General features: G+C 41.3%; 1 protein-coding gene across 2 annotated transcripts in view; it reads right to left on the bottom strand.

The window, feature by feature from the left end:
- Positions 1 to 17,702, bottom strand: part of slc6a2 (solute carrier family 6 member 2) — a 37,031-nt gene that overhangs the window by 9,330 nt on the left and 9,999 nt on the right. The window contains exons 5-15 of one of the 2 annotated variants that reach the window (XM_006641406.3): positions 14,340 to 14,478; positions 13,635 to 13,769; positions 13,273 to 13,376; positions 10,983 to 11,107; positions 10,746 to 10,858; positions 9,768 to 9,896; positions 8,369 to 8,468; positions 7,404 to 7,504; positions 5,367 to 5,534; positions 4,640 to 4,711; positions 21 to 3,600 (exon numbers count right to left, since the gene is read on the bottom strand). In XM_006641406.3, the coding sequence (XP_006641469.1) occupies positions 3,577 to 3,600; positions 4,640 to 4,711; positions 5,367 to 5,534; positions 7,404 to 7,504; positions 8,369 to 8,468; positions 9,768 to 9,896; positions 10,746 to 10,858; positions 10,983 to 11,107; positions 13,273 to 13,376; positions 13,635 to 13,769; positions 14,340 to 14,478 (1,210 nt within the window). In that variant the 3' untranslated portion in view covers positions 21 to 3,576. Of the gene's footprint in view, positions 1 to 20; positions 3,601 to 4,639; positions 4,712 to 5,366; positions 5,535 to 7,403; positions 7,505 to 8,368; positions 8,469 to 9,767; positions 9,897 to 10,745; positions 10,859 to 10,982; positions 11,108 to 13,272; positions 13,377 to 13,634; positions 13,770 to 14,339; positions 14,479 to 17,702 lie in introns of those variants that run through there. The other variant, XM_015368667.2, reaches the window with a different exon arrangement.

Raw genomic sequence — 17,702 nt, 5'->3', positions numbered from 1 at the left:
TAAATCAGTGCTTGCAGACATTTCTAGTATGTGCAGAAGAAACCTTTTATTGTAACTGTGTGCATATTTTAGTTTTTTATAGATACGTTTCACTCACTTTCAACAGGACTTTAAAATTTACACAACATTCTGTAAACAGAGCTCAGTTAACCAGGGCAAGTCCAAGTCTCCTCAGTATTCAGTTGGCACAGTTTACACTGAAGTACACAGTTCTTATATCTTCTTATTTACAGAAAACACCATGATATACCAGCAGACGAATACATTGAAAATAGACTTTACATTCACGTCTCATTATAAACAATTTGATAAATACAAGATTAGATATACCAAAAGAATATATACTGTATATATTTATATAACACACATACAATATTTTAATATATAAGTGTGGCTTGCTTCCTACTAGGTTCAGATATTTTTTTAACAGAAGAGTACATTTTTTTGCTTTTTTAAAAACTCAATAAATTATGTAAAAAAATATTAAAAACATTAAAAAAACAGCATGTTGGTTAAGCGGGGAAATGGAAATTTGGCTAATCTTAATTTTTGGTTTCAGAATTCTAGTTTGCTTAAAACCTTAAAAAGAAAAGTTCTCGTTTTCTGCTAAATTCGGCTTCTAGACCTGCCCTTGATGTTTTCACACTATTCACAACTCAAAAGACCTCCTGAAGTATTGAAAAGCAACAAGTTGTGTGCATCAGAGACATTGACACACACTCTCCACATACTCATTAACACTCTCTGGAAGAAAGTTGCATTGCAAGATGTACCGCAGCATTGCGGAGTGAGGAAATGGGAATCATAAAAGCTAAAACAAAGTAGGAATAAATGATGAGGAAACTAAATCCCATTTTGTCAGATAAATCCATTTTGTTATACATATTTTAAAGGCTAATCACTATAGATAGAGAATATAAAAGGTCAACTACATCAATCTGCACTGTAGAAGCTAACAACATTTTTAAGGTTTCTCCTTTCCTCTCATCTTCCTCTAAGGACCCGTCTCTGATGTTTTGTAATGATGACTAACCTAAACAAGCTTTTAAAGACGATTGTACACAAGTCCCTTAAGGGTTTAAAAATCCGTTTTTGGATTCAGAGGCACAGTGAGTAGCACAGGTACAAAGACAGTCTTAAACACAAATACCAAAGCTCAAGAAGGGAAGTTATCCTCTTCATACCACTACAGTGAGGAGAGAACGTCCCATTAAAATGCCCTTTTAATAACATCAAATCCTGTCCTAGCGGCTACTGCTATTGTCATAAAGAATTAATCATGAGCAGGGTTTTTACTTCTAGGTTTTATTCTCAACAGATTTTTCAAATTAACAGCAAGATGAATTTTGTTCCGTGCAACGCGTCTGTTCCGGATCAACATGTAAGGACCCCTATAGACTTGCCGGACGGTGCTCACTGCCACCTGCTGAGAAGGGCACTCCTGTATAAATTATGCGCTTTCCTTGGGCATGGCCAGTAAAGAGGAGAGACAACACTTTACAATCGGTGTGTGGAGCTGTCCCACAGACATGCAGCCAAGCAGGACTCCTAGCAGGAGGGAGTAATGCCTAGGACTAGAACCACTCACCACTTATTTTTATACTGTAGCTGAACCATAAACCACCAGTTTCTACACCCCACTAACATGGGTCACGTGTGACCATTTCTCTGACAAGGGTAGCACATGTTTGGCTCAGTTAAATATTGTAGTTAAGATATCATTTGAAATGAAAATGCCAACGTCTTGTAGCTCTCGAGGACAACGACTGACAATTCCTGACTTGAGTGAACCAATTTATACATTGATCAAAACTCGCACACAGTCCTGGCTTCTACAAATCGAGCACTTAAGGGGAACCTCCACCCAGGATGGTGGTTGTCTGGATCTCAAGGATGAAGGCCTCTGAATTCCACTTGAAACTGAATTTCAACCAGGTCAATTGCATTACCCTCTAATCTGGGAAGTCACTAACAAAAGGCAGACTGTCACTAACAGGAGCTGTGTAAATGTGTAATTATTCTTGCACTGCGTATTTTGATTCTGGCTTTCTAAATTGCAATACGCTCCCTCGGAAGTATTACTAAAACTGCTGGGCAAACAAAGGCAAACTAAAGATCAGCACCAGCAACCCGATTTCCTCTCCATTCATGAGGTTTCCAGCCGCAGTGGTGAGGGCTGTCAGTGTAGGGGTGCAAGGCAGTGGGTTCCAATCTTGCACGGGATGTGACTTCTGATTTGCTTCAGTAAAAAAAAATGTCCTGCTTGATTCATTAAAAATGACTAAATCAGATTTAAAATTTTTTACCTGGTAGGTTCTCCTAAAGAAATGCATCTGCTGCTCTAGGTCTGTGGAGCAACGGCCGAGTAAGGGAAAGCCGAGATGCTCTCATCCCTGGGGCTCAGCTGGGTCCATTGCCTCACTGCGAGGCAGGGGAGCCAGAGCAGTGGTCAGCAGCAGTCTTCCAAAGCTGCCCGCACCCAAATGACCTGGGAGCTGCACGCTTAAGAGAATGGTTTTCTTAACTGATTGGTAAAGACGGTGATTAGGAGGTGTTGGATTAAAAAGACTCAGAATCTGGGTCTGCCTGCTCAATTTCCCAACAGTTCCCCTGACCTGAAGAGAATGGCACAGCTAAAGACAGCAGTGTCCTATACTGAACCCACTGAGATAATGCTGCAACTGTCCTCATCCTTCATGTGGGTGAATTTGATAAATGTGACCTGGGCATGAGGTGAAAACGGACCATGCAAAGTAGCACCTGAAAAAGTAGAATTCTTTTTAAAACTGAAAGATACCCCTAGTCATTCCAGAAATCCCAGTGATGCCAATTGCTGTTTCCATTGTGTAAGAAATTGGAGAGCCTGACTGCCCAGAAGGGAAGCCACTGACATCACCCTGACAAAACGCCACCTAGGACCGCCATACAACAGTTCTGACTGCTGAGGTCTTGTCAGTTATGAGCTCCTGAAATGATGTCTCACGGACAGCGAGATAGAAATTTAGAATTATATTCTGGGTAGCTTCTGATCAGAATTTATCATTTGGTTTCAAAGCGGACATCAGCATATTAAGAAAGTGGAAAAACAAATCAGACCTTACAAGCCTGTAGGGTCTTCTCACTGGTTTGATATGCATCAGTATCACTCCCTAAGACTGGTTTGGTTTTGTATTTCTTCCTTAGAATCCCCCCCCCCCCTCCAAGTAGATGTGCAAAGAACAAATATACCATTAAAAATGCTGAAAAATAAATAAGTTAAAAGAAAAAAAAAAGACTGGATCCTCAGAGAGTCTCTGTCTCCTGCCACTTGAGGTCAAAAAGGATTTTTTGCCACTTGAAAGTAAAAAAATGAAAATAAGTTAAAAATAAATGTACTTAAAAGGTAGAGTAAGAAAGCCATTGTGGCCATAAAAGAACAGTCCCGATACCATGTCTCGCTGAAGACAAAAGAGGATAATGTTGGTTCAGTGCTGAAGGGTCTCTCCTAGGAGGTCCCTTTTCAGAGGAACCACAGGTGCACTGGGCTGGAGGTGGACAGCCTTCTCCGAACACCTGCAAACTCCAGGTGTGCACGCCTCATATAGCCAGCCAGTGCTTCAGCTGAGGAAACACCAATTTAACAGCGGAAAGGGAAAAGAAAAGGCAAAGAGGAAGAAAAACACATTACATCCTTGCTATGTCCTTGGCGTTTTCAGTAATTGCCATATTAATTCATTATACGTTTTATCTTGTTGCCATGGTGCCAAGCAAGATCTCCCGAAAATCAATAGACTAACTTGGCAAAAGGAAGAGGTGATACCGAATCACTTTGTTACATAGTTACTGTAAACTAATGACACATGCTGCATCTTTTCCGTACACAAAAATCCTTTACATTAGTGCCAATTCTGGACTTTAATCACACTTTGCTTACTGTAGATCACATCAGCAAATGATCGCTTTACTCTCAGAAGACACGCACTAATTATACTAATCCCATCGGTTCTCTCCGAGAGGCAATTAAAAGAAATAAACAGAACCACAGCCACAGTCCTCCAATTTAGTAGGTACTCTAACCGGTTTGATAAAAGCTATAAAATGTTTCCAAAAGCTTAAGATACTGTCTGAAATAATTACATAAAAAGGCTAATTCTGAAACTCATTGAGCACGCAGGCTGTCCCTCAAGTATGGAAATGGCACTCATTTTTGTAAATAAGTGCTTAGAGTTTTATTCAGCTGTGCAATGCCTTTTAAAAGGTTTTAAGGTTTTTAGCATTATTCTGATGTTTATATCTCAAGTAACTCTGGTATTACTTGGTAATACAGTATTACTGGTAAAGCAGCATTAGCGCAGTACATTGCTCAAGTGTATAACAAAAGTGCTCTCACCCAGGATTTAAAAATGAAACCTTCCAGTTACAAGTCCAGAGTGGCTTAGGGTGACACATTATGGCAAAAACAAAGTATGATGAACTTTACCATAGAAGATACAGTTCTATGGCAAAGCAATATAGCCACCACATGAATCAATGCACATCAGGTGAAAGAAGATTTTTCTGAAGCTGTGCTAATTTCTCATAGCTGGACTTCAAAATGTCGGAAGGATTTTCCAAGAATATGCTTGTCAACATCAACAGGTAACGGTGTGTCTGGACTCACCTTGAACTGCCTGATATTCCCCTCAGCCACAAGGTGGTGCTCATGCTCAGGGGTGATGCAGTAAGCTATCCTCTGAAATTACACACATTGCCATAGTAAAAGACCATGCCAGTGAAGACTGCGCTTCAAGAAAGAGACATCACAAAGAAAAGTCTATTTTGAGATATGGCCAAGTGGAAGAAAGTGAGTTGTCACAGCTATACACTGAACAGGCAATATGCCTTATTTTATGGTTGCAGATATCCCCCCTGAGTGTTAATTTTAATATTGTGACTAACTGACAACAACCTGGAGATGATGTCCTGCACATTGATTTTCAAAGCGTTTTCTTCCTTTTTGTGAGCAAAATTGATTTTAAAATCTTTCACACTCAATACAACGTATCTTTTCTCCACACAGTGCTGCTCCTCACAGGCCTGTCCTTTCTGAGTTCTACCAAAACCTGGATTAAAGTTTATGGCAAGTCTGAGCACTACTAGAACCATTCTTGTTATCTAAAAAAAAACCCAACAAAACCCATTTGGTTTAGATGAAAAACGTGGTTTCAAATGGCTTGTATTGCATTGACACTGTCAAGTCTTAGACAATCAATCTTGCGCAGTTGGCCACCCCAGTTCCAGTAATGTAAACCCAGTTGGCATATTCTGCCTTACAATATTTGCCAATATTGTGCGAACTATTCAATCACTGGAGGATATCTGAGTGAAACAGCAGGCCCAGCACTGACCTCTCGGCATGTCCCCCGCACACTCAGGAACTTGTAGATGGCATAGATGGGCACAAAGAGCATGGACGACAATGCAATCCCCCACCCAATCAGGTTCGCCCATGAGGGGAAGATGTAGTCATCGTATTTAAGCTCAGTGGAGTTCACGATACTGGCAATCACCACAAACTGAAAAGACAAGGCAGAGTGAAAGCTGCATCAGACCCCTAGGGTGAGCACGAGAGCCCTGTTGGAGTTCCTGTATGACAATAACACATCATGAATTAACCACACCTGAACAGAGACTGAGAACTATATATCTAATCAAGTTTCTGGGCCCTAGAAACAATTTAATGGTGTAAAACGGATACAAAATGTGGCGTTAAGTATACATTTCTGAGCACAAGTTTGGTACAAACAGGTATGAAAATGTCTGAGGCGAAAGGTAATACAGCCTTTTTGACTGTATTGCACCTGTTGCTGCAAGCACTGCTGAGAAATGATCCTGGAGGGTCTATAAATGAACCCGCGAGGCCTGCGGTTGAAGCACATTTCAGCATTACTGCACATTGATTTTCAAAGCGTTTTCTTCCTTTTTGTGAGCAAACCTTTATCGATTTTAAAATCTTTCACACTCAATACAACGTATCTTTTCTCCACACAGTGCTGCTCCTCACAGGCCTGGGGTACAGGCCTGTCCTTTCCGAGTTCTACCAAAACCAGATTAAAGTTTATGGCAAGTCTGAGCACTACTAGAACCATTCTGGTCGCTATCTAATAAACCGATCCTGGAGGGTCTATAAATGAACCCGCATTGCCTTCGTTTGAGCAGCAATTCTGTAACGAGTTCTCTTCCAACTGAATGTCAAAGGCTGCAGAGGCCACCTCTGTGCCCTGGCAAGGTGTAACCATGAAAATGCCAATGGATTTAAATCCCATAAGACACATGTTAGCTTGCCTTATTATTTAGACCTGACGTGCACCAGCTGTGCAGACGACGAACTGCCAAATTTCCTATATTTCATCAAGCTGATGCAAAGCGCTTAGATCCCCTTGAAAAGGTTAGGCTAACAAACTCCTGTTGAAAGATGGCTTCTGATTAAAGCACACTCTCCTCGCTTTCCCATTGTTTTCAGATTCTTTCTAATGGGAAGCAGACTTTCTGCTTGACTAACTCAGTGACAAAGAAACAATAGAATCCAAAAAAAAAAGGAGTTTTGAAGATAACATGGGAATGCAGTAACAGCTCTTGACAGAGAATGTGTTTTTAATTATCCCCACAATTAGGTAAAGGACAATACGCAACTGTAACTCATAGCCAGAAGACATTTAAGTCACTGAAAAACATTTAAGACTAAACACACAGCTATAAATGCTGAGCTATGAGAACTATTGGGTTTAAAGAGTTTCAACATGCTTGTTCCTAGTGCCTATATTGCACATATTTCACACTGCAAAATAAAGCTATATTATATATTATATTGCAGTATAATATATTACTCTACATGCTTTTTTGGAGACAATTTAATCTCATCTACATGAGAAAAAATACTTTTATAGATTTCAGCTATAGTATTTGTTCATTTATGCTTCTATCTGTATGTTATTGAAGTAAAATTTAAAAGCAGCAGCAAATCAGTTCTTTTGCAACAAGAGAGGCCAGCACAGTGGCACAGTGGTTAGCACTACTGCCTCACATGGCTGGGGCCCTGGGTTCAATCCCTGGAGTGCTATCTGCTTGGAGTTTGTATTATATTTTCTCCCAAGTGCTCTAGTTTCCTCACAAAGTCCAAAAACATACTCGTAGGTTAACTGAAAATTCAGGCTCCAGCTCCCTCAAGACCCTGAACTGGATAAAGGGGTTAGAAAATGGATGCATGGATGAAACAAAAGACACCAAGTTTTTCAGCTCCTTTGATTAGTGGCAGAATTGCAAACTTTTTTGGCGAGAGAGCCTCCACAGTGGGAGCGTCAGGAAGGGCTTGCACTAAACGAGGGAGTGATTCCCGAGATGGAAGGAAAGAGCAGACAGCATGAGAGCAGCATCCCACAGCGTACCAGCAGGAAGGCTGGGCTGACGAATTTCCAGCACAGCCTCCAGTAGAGTCCTGGCTTGAAGCCCATCATGCGCTCGATGTCCTCACTGAATCTGTCCACGCCTGAGGGGCAAACAAACAGCTGTCTGAGCGTGCAGTCAGAGGCTGCCTGGCCACATAAAGCGTCAGGCACGTTACAAGTTACAGCTTCTACAAGAACATCACTCTTGAGTATTTTACTTCCAGCATAACACTGCTTGCTTATTAATGTAAAAAAAATAAAAGGAACGTATTTTGGGACTTGTTGATCCACCTCTCATTCAAGAAACATCAACTTCGATTTCTGCTGAGATCTGACAGTCTCTCTCCCTACATCTCTGGGAATATGCCTTACAAACTCTATCACAGGCAAGATTAATCTGCAGCCTGGAAAGCATCGCGGAACAAAGAGATTTGTCCTACACCGTGCACATGTCACTCAGGGCTAAAGGGCAAGAACTCAGTGTTTTAGTGCTTCTGCAGAAATGTCAAGTGTACCTCAGGGGCTGGGGTTGTTGATGCCAGGGGCCACCCAGGCTCTCTGGGGCCACTATAGGGGCAGACAAGCATACATCATGCCCCCTGGCACCACAAACAGAGCCAGTGGCAGGGCTCTTCTCTCAAGCACTGAGCTACTCGTCTCATGTCCTTAGATAAATTGCTCATCAATTAAAGAAAAAAGCTGGCTATAGCACAAACGAACAGAGGCACAGCACAGTAAGAGCAAACTATGTGATGAGGCTCACACCTGACAGGGCAGTGACTAACAAGCTCTTACGAATTCATTAGTTATTACCCAGATGGAAAATTGGACTTTAATCCATAGTCATTTACCCCAGAAAGCACAAAAGGGAGCACTTCAGAAGCAGTTAAAAAGTTACAGAAAGGGATAAGCTTGTCTTTTTCCCCCCCGCTGTAGGACACTAAATATTGAAATATAGCACTTACCATAAAACCACGATACCCCTATGGCCTCTATCAAAACTCCAAATAAAATTGAAGTTCCTGCAGCATAGGTGTCCAGAAGTGTTAGAACATAAATCCCACCCTGCAATCAAACATTGGCAACTGTTCAAGCACCATAAAAATGAATAATTGTATATAGCGTCATACATGTCAATAAAACAAAGCTAAAAACTAAAAACTTTTAGAACTCCCTTCAATACATTAGGCAGAATTACACACACAGGTTTCAGATGCAAAAGCCGGGTGCAACAACAATTAAATAAGCAGAAATCCGATGTCTGATTTGCCAGACCCCTTTTTACTGTAAATGTCTATACCTAACACAACCAGGGTGATAAGTTTCATGTGTCAAGCTGTTTTTTCTTTCTAGTTTAAGATACCAGGAGATGCACGTAGTCATTGGACAGTCAACCATACAGTATGAAAAGTTATGCTTGACGGTAGTCTTAATGTTCACACCATCATATACTCTATATGCCTAATGTATAAACCCTGGCTGGCAGTTTATAATGTGTTGAGCAAAGTTATTTGTAATAAGTAATGGATTACAAGTTTAAAAATTACTTTTTTAAAATGAATAATATGCTATAGTGGGGATCAGTTACACGAATGCATACGTATTAATATGAAGTAGTTCAGGTGGGGAGCTGCGTCATCATGTATAGGCTGCAAAGGAACAAGTAATCTTTTTTTCAGCATGGAATAAACCCAAGAAAGAAAACAACATTGCTCACACCTGAAGAAGGCCCCACGGCCTAAACGTTGTGTTTTCTTTCTTCTTTTTTTCCCAGCATTGAATAAACCTATTACTTGTTCCTTATTAATATGAATACTTATTTTGACACTTGAAGGCGGCTCCACATCTGAAACATTGTCCCTTTTCATTTCAGCATGGAATAAACCTTTACTTGTTCCTTTGCAGCCTACGCACGCTGATGCAGCTCCCAACCTAAACTTCAACACTAATCCATTACTCCTTTAAAGCAATTTTCTTCAACTACATATTAATTTTAAAAAGTAATCCCTTAGACAAGTAGCCTATAACAACTGAAATGCAGTACTTTCTAAAAGAAACTTTCTCCAACACAGCCTTGCATGAGTAATTGAGCAGTTATGTACCCCTGAAGCAGATACTGCAATGGAGAAGTTTATATAAACAGAGTATTTTATTGAACCCTCTGCTTCTTTCATGATGCCAAGTCCGTTTTAGGAGTCTCACTGTAAAGATGAAACCCCTCAAGTGACAAGTAGTCATCGCTTGAAAACTCCAAACAATCTCTTAACCGAGACAAAGCCGGCCTGTCAGAGCTATCAGTTCTCAGGACAGGCCAAGTGAACAGCACAGAGAAGCCTCAGAGGGGGAGCAGCTCTGGAAACCTACTTTTGTAATGCAGAGCAGGGCTACTAAGAAGGTCCCAAACGCTGTCACAAAAGTAAACAGCTTCCTGTTCCTCTTGAAGATTTTGAAGTCATCAGTGAGCCCTGTGATGACTGCTTCCATGCCTCCCATCTGAAGAGGAAAGGAGGGGGCAGGGGTGAGAATGGGCAGAGGGAGGTGGAAGGTGCCACAGCGATGGGGACCCCAATTCTGGTCCTGGCCAACTCAGGCTCTCAGTTACACAACTGAACCCTTACATTTCTCCATATCAAGATTCAACTGAATTGCTTGTTTTTTAGCTCTTAAAGGCAGAGGATGCCTGTCAATATTGTATAGCACTACAGTATATACCCGTGAAATTAAAGCCCAAAATTTTGATTCAGAAAAAAATATAAATATTATCTATAAATAATCTTAATAAAACCCTATTTGTAAATATTAATTGCCATTTCTTTATGTGTAAAAATAAGTTATTTCATGCTGTGGTAATTACAGCGAGCTGGAATGAAAAGCAGCAGTTGGGGGTGCCTCCAGGAACACAACTGGGATCCCCTGATCTAGGCTTATGAGGGGAAACACACAGCTCATTTCATGCAATTTATAGGGCAGAATTCTCAATGCTGCGACGAAGGTGTACTGTGAGTAATACCCCTGTAGGATATTGTGCCAAAGATTCTTGTCTTCTACATTTTACTGTCACTCTAAAAGTTTATTCCAGAAGGTTTTGTTTTCTAAATTCAAAATGCTTAAATAGATACAAAAATCCAAACATCTAGTGCAGCCAGATTACATCAGACTGAAGTATTGTACTGAATTGTAGAGTTCAGTCACACCAGCAACTTAAACGAAAACATCCTTTTTTTTTTTAAACTTGGTTTCGCTAAAAACAGGGCCTCACATTGAATTGAAATTAAAATGACAAAAGAGGTGGTTGTGCTGTAAAAATCAAACCTATAGCTTAAAAAATGAGACTTTGCTCACAGAGCTGTCGATGCCCAGAGTCAGCAGCATTATGAAGAAGACTATTGCCCAGAACGTCGACCCTGGGAGAGTTGAAATGGCTTCTGGGTAGATGATGAAGACCAGACCTGCTCCTACATTCAAGTGCAAAGAGAAAGAAACCAGTGTGAGCTTTCCGCAGGCAATCTGGGCTGTGGCTCACACGCAACAACTTATCAGCTTCCAGGAGGATGGGCAAGAACGCTAAGGGGCAAGTACCTTCAGTGGCGACCTCCTCGATGTTCACGTTGTGTTTTTTGGCCATGTAACCCAGGACAGAGAAGATGGCGAAGCCTGAGAAGAAGCTGGTCACACAGTTGACTGTGCTGGTGAGGAGGGCATCCCTGTACAATGACAGAGCAGATTGAGGGAAAACTGTGTCTGTCTCCTCTCCCCCCTCCCACATATCGCACCCCCTCTCCCACCCCATCACACTGCACCCTCCCACCTCAGGGGGCGGCAGAGGTCTGGAAAACCAAAAACAGCAGCAGTTTAGCTGAGGGCTAAAATGCAGGTGCTTTAATTTGTAGAGAAGAGTGTCTTTACTCCAGCTGCTCCCCCAGGGCAATTACGGCTAATCTAGACCTGTCACGGGACACCTAATAATTCTAACGAGCAAAACACAATACATTTAGAAATGTAAAAGATGTTCAGGTCCCAGTAATCTTCCTTTCTTTCCTTAATCCTTCGGTTCCTATGAAATTGTCTTCTTCTGATAAGTCTTGTTTCACACTGATCATAATAAAGGTAAAACGGATTTTGACATATATTGTTTCACGGGTACAAATGACATGGTAATGTCTGAAATCTCTTCAGCCACGTTGACGGATGCATTTTTTTCCCTTGGTCATTTGAAAGTTGTCAACAGGAGGCCCCCCCCCCGCCCCCCAGGCTTCAGAGGAGTTTAAGGAAGGGATCTCTCTCCGTCAGGAACGCCACAGTGGTCTGTTCACATCCGATTACTGCTCGGCATCTTCAGCATCCGCTTAATGTCACTCGGCCGGAAGGAAAGAAAAGGGAAAATCCAGAGAGACAATAAAACTGACTGACCTCATCTGCCCCCCTCACAGAAGCGGGAATATGTCTTGGCGCCTCTCATCAGCGCAGGGGTGCAACGAGGTGAAGCGCTCCGATTTCGAGCTAGACTAGCAGGATGAGCTTTCGAAATGCGTTCGGATAAACTGGGCAAAATGCACAAATTTGCTTCGCGGGACTTAAAAATCAAACCTCAAGTTGCGTTTCTTTACGCCTTCTGCAACTGTTTTAGGATGAAAACAAGATGGGAGAGTGCCCAGGAGGAGATGGGCTGAAGGATAAATTAAGGCTGTTTTTCCGAGGAACGTCAAGACATCACTTCACATTAGCGTCGTGAAGGACTCCCTATCGGCACCAAAATTCGTAATTAGGTAATTGCATTGGGGGGGAAGATAAAGAAGACAAACAAACAAGTAAATCATGGTCTGATAAAGCAAGAGGCCTCCGTGCCCCGAGGCTGGCCTTTAATCAACAGGTCCGAAGTTTCATTAAAAATATCCACAGGAGGCTCTTCAGGAGCAGCACAGTCAGCCAGCTTTTGGCCAGTTTTCCTTAATGACAGCGTATGGTAGGCCTTACAGATTTACCAGAGCCATGGCATACAATATCATGCAACCTGTTAGTGCTGTTAAGGACCAATAAGTGACACAAACACCATAAAGATTTCATTGTAAGAGGGTTCCTGGAAAGGGGACAGAAGAGCACAAACACAAAATGCCCTCTGACATGTGCCAGGAGTACTGCCCCTGTTAATCACATTTGGTTATGGCAGGAGCTACACTACAGATTCACATCGCGGCCTGCATCACTTTTTTGGATATAGTGCTGCCCGTGGCAACGTGGCTTAATTGATAAAGAACTAAAACTCGCACAAGGCTAAACAAATAAGATGTACATCTGTGTGCATGAAAGGCTCTTCTTCCAAATGACATTAACCATCATTATCACTAACACCTGCATTCTATCCCTGCAATGGCTTGATTCCCTAAAACCATCAATGACTTAATACGATGCAGTACTGTAGGACTCAGGGTTTAAAAGACAATCCTTTCATATTACAAGTGGGGATGTAATTTTTTCTTGTTAAAAATCTTTTTTTTTTCCCAGCAACACCAGCATAGCCCTGGCTTAGTGTAAAGAAACACACACTCACAAACAGGGAACCTTTTTACCGCACTCTTTTTTCTTAAAGGAGTTAGAAGCTATATTTCGAGAGGAAAGGACAAGCCCACCTTGTGCTACGAAGGCAACTTCCTGTCCCTGTCCTGACTGCTTCAGCAGTCACCCAGGTTGCTCATCCCAGGGAATACTGTAATCCCCTACGCAACCACACAAAAGCATTTTATTGGTAGGCGATTATTGGAATTCCCAAAAAGACTGAATATTTACTCCTGTGTGCAGATTTATGAATTCGAATAAGTATGAAGATGTGAATCAGCGGTTTACTTGGGTAAATATCTGAATGCAATCTTACCTGTAGCAGTTATTGTTAAATTTATTATAGCTGGCGAACGCAATTAAAACCCCAAATCCTGCTCCAAGGGAGTAGAAGATCTGAGTGGCTGCATCAATCCACACCTAAAGAGGCAGTCCTCAGTTAGTAAGCCTGTCAACAAACTTGAATTCACATTGAATATTCCATTTCACAACGTTTAACTCTCAACATCAGCAGTAACGTTTGAGTACAGCCGTTTCATAAACCAACAACATGCAAACCGATTATGAAAACACCTGGATAATCCTATTTCAGCGCTAAAAAAACACAGAAAACCGGAACTATTCAAGCTGAAACATTAGCAGATTCCTGTGAGAACTCAGTTCAATGACAGCACGTACCGTAGCATTATTGAGCTGTTTGAAATCAATGTGGAGGTAGGCCTTGATGCCATCCATAGCTCCAGGGAGCGTGATACCCCTGATGAGGAGCACAAGCAGTACCACATAAGGCATAGTGGCTGTGATATAGACCACCTGCAAACAGACACACAGTTCATTAGTAACGGGGAGAAAGCACACCAAAGCACCACTGGAAAACACATTTCCTCCCTACATCAACTGTCCTCTCCTCAATGGGATACCTTTCCCTTGCCTAACCGTGATCTCGGAAATCGCTTGGAATGTTCTGTTCTGATGGGCTTGGAATACTGTGTCCCAAAGCCACTTACTCAGTGCTGCACACCAGCAAGGAAAGCTCTCCTCAAGCCTGACGTACTCTTTTGCAGGACTGTGCTTTAATGGGTCGGTGTGAAATTGGGTTAGAACCCTATCCTGTTCCTACCCTGTGCCTCCTATTGACACAGGTGAACTATTAGCCTGCAACAAAGACCATAAAAGTTAGGTCTTGGAAAGTAACCTGAGGGTAATGGTGATGTGGGAGGGGGTAGGACGCCAGTTTCAACCTCCATGAAAGGAGGTAGAAATTAGCTGGGATGGAGTAGGACGCCAGCCGTCTCCCTTCAAGCAGAAACAAAACAGATACAGCTGCTGTCAAAGAGCACGGGGCGCCGTCTGCATAGATGCAGACTCATATCAATTCCTTACCTTGCCGGAGGTCTTCACGCCCTTCCAGAGGCTGAAATAGAGGATGATGACAACCACCACCAGGCACAGAGTGAGCTGCCAGCGCGGCAGGCCCAGGTCATGGATCCCATGGCTCTCGTGCACGTGTAGCACGCCACGCCTGAGGACAGACACAGAGGGGACACCGTTCGTACGCGAACAGCCACCCTACAGAACGCAAGCTGAAAACCTCAAGACCACAGATGGGCTCAATCGGCAGGCGTGACTGTATTGTGCTTAACGGCAATAACACGTTACATGTTCTAATGGTAATAACTACAGAAAAAATAACAAAAACATGTACTATGCAACATGTTTTGCCCTAGACAGTATTTTCCATTGAGTGCTTTTGATTATCTGTGGCCATGAATGCAAGATGGCTCAATTAAACTTTTCTTGGCATATATTTTGCTGCCATAAGAAAGATGCACAGTGACACTTCTTTATCACGTCAGAAGGCCTGCCGGTTCACAGTGCAGTATGAAATAATCAAAATCAAGTGGTAAACTCTAGTGTTAGCGCACTTGCTTCCCACATGCTTCCTACTGGCAGCTGCTATTGGTCCTTTAGCATTTCTTTTCAAACCTTTCTGCCGCACAATCCCATGATATGTGGTGTACACTTAAGTCACATTCTCTGCCCTTAGTCTACCAAGACACTTGTAAAGAAAGACAAGTGCCTTTACCGAGACACTTCCTTTGTGCTTGTATTCACAAAGGGAAACTGAAGATCCTGGTTCATTTTTGTCCTGCGGTGGTGCCTATATTTAAACTGTTTATCAACTTTCCTCCACTAAAAGATGTCATAATTCACATTTTAGCTTGTTTCTGGGACTTATAACACAGTTTACCACACAGAGAATGTTAGAATCTAAATATATTTCCTTTCACTGCAACTTCGGCATAGGTCTTTGTGCTTGACTGTGTTCCAGTATAATCATAATATTATGAAGAAGTAAAATTGGGACATTTTAACGAGTTGGAAAGAATGCTGCTCTTAAAATCGCCAGTGTTTTCTTTACCACCTGCTCAAAGTGCACGGTGTCAAACACTGGAAAAACTAGGAGATGTCTTGGAGGAACAAGACTCAGATAAAGACCATCACTTTTTCAGCCTTCTCCAAGAGGAACAGTGTGGAGCAATTGATCTAATATATAGTCGCTGGCATAAATACTTAAAATAAGAAGAATGGTAAATGCTCAAAAACAATAACACAACAGATAAATCAATGTAGTTACTGGAATAAAGAATCACTAAAAATGCAGTTAAAAGGTGGTTTTTCCGGTAATACAATGCTACTGGGAAGAGTTTCTGGATGGGCGTGTAAGACGAGACCATGCCAGGATCCTAAAATTGGGGATGCATAAAGTCCTTTACTTTTTTATGACAATGGATCTAATTCCAGCTCACTGTGAATATGCCCGGGATAAACAGAGTCTAAGGAATTTCTACACCAGAAAAAAGCCAACGATAATATAGATTCATTAACACAAATCCCTCACAGAAATTCAAATTCTAATAACTACACTTCATGATTTTAAAGGTCAGCTGCTAGAGAGAACATGTATATCACATAATTGAAATTTAGGGCTTACAACTCCCAAATGGCTCACTATTGCGACATGGACTTTCTGGTCTGTATTGACCTTGCAGCTAGTGACTTCCTTTTTCTCCAGTCTGGTGTAGTTTTTCTGGACAGTGCAGCAAGTTCTAGGTGCATTCCTTTTCCTCTTGTACATCTGGATTCTTTCGCGGATATCTGATTAAAAACTTCCTCACTACTTAATCTTTCAAATTCATCGCAAACAAGGCCTTTTAATATTGCCAGTATTTTAGGTCAGAAAAAGTTCAAAGTGCTTTATGAAGATATATAAACTAACTGAAGAGTTAAAAGGTAAAATTCCAAGGTTTTTCTTAGAAGGGGAATATGGGTCTAGACTTCCCAAACTTCTGAGTTCCTAGAAATACAAACCTTCCCAACAAAACATTTACCTTTTGATTAATCTAAACAGTGGAAAGAGTCTCCACTGAACTGGTCTTTGTGTATGGACACGTTTTCTGCTTCAATTCACACGATGTTGGTTAAAAGCCAGAAAAATCTCAGTTATTATTAAGAACACAAGGCTCCAAATGATCACCAGAGTGTTTCCTTCAAACTGAATCAAAGTAATGTTAAAAAACATTAATTGTACACACAACAGTCAACACCCTGAAATGCTGTTCCACTTTAAAGATTTACAACACTATTTGTATATTTCGGGGTTAGAAACAATTGGCATTGATGAGTATTTTAATCCCACAATGAACATGGAGACTGTACAGTGCTTTCACAAAATTCACGTTTTGGTGCTTAATTGGGAATTTAAAAAAATAGCAATATTGTCAATTCATTTTTTGTTACAGAGACTTAAGAACTGGTCTGAGAAATTGGGACTGCAGTTTCTGTTTAAAATGAGTGATTACTACTTTTGTAAACCAAAGGCTACAGTAGTTTTTGGCACATCAGAATAATTATTTTCACTAGCAGCCTTGCAAACCTATACTACTGGCAAACAAATGCTTTGTACATTCTCACAATAGAGATTAATTGACGTAAATCTCATTTAAAACACCAGCTGACTGTTTTCTTCTTTGGTCCTTTCCCACATTTCCTGTGGAGTGCGTCAAGAGTCCCACTCAGTAGGTCTGTCAGTGCCAGACACAGCTGTCTCCAATATGCAAGTTAATTGGACTAAGAATAATAAATCCATCACTTCTTGTGTTTTTATTAAATGTATCCATTTGTTTCCTACCATTTCTGAATTCTCTACCATACTGTCATGGTCTTCTCGATCGTCCAAGTGCGAGACGTGACCCACAGTATTTCACAGTTGCTACAGGACAGTTTCTAGACTTCCTAGCAGAGACTCCTACAAGCACATTAAACAGACGAGTCAAAAGAACTACCGAACTGTAAAAGAGAAAATTAAATGCAGAATGGTTTTGCTCATTCCTTCATACTTTGAAAATGGATTTTAATGGCCAAAAGAGGGTATTTCCGTTACAAATGGACTTTTAGATTTTCAGAAATATTCACTTTCATTGTGCAATTTACACACATCTCAGCAACACAGAAACATTGTCCTTTGTGTCTAGGTCCTGCAATACACATTGATACTGTAAATTGCATAAAATTTGATTCTGTATACATCATTTTTTCAAGTCATACTTTCAGGAACACTTGTTGCTGAAATAGCCTTATGACTGCTGTGACCACCAGAACAGAAACAGCATACAATTGAAAGGTTTGAACACTTTTCTGTGCACAAGACCCTAGAAAGTACCGCAGAAGCAGTGTTCTACAGGT

The sequence above is a fragment of the Lepisosteus oculatus genome, chromosome 20 (assembly GCF_040954835.1).
Source record: "Lepisosteus oculatus isolate fLepOcu1 chromosome 20, fLepOcu1.hap2, whole genome shotgun sequence".
NCBI classification, from domain to species: domain Eukaryota; kingdom Metazoa; phylum Chordata; class Actinopteri; order Semionotiformes; family Lepisosteidae; genus Lepisosteus; species Lepisosteus oculatus.
This window is presented reverse-complemented; position numbering and strand designations above follow the sequence as displayed.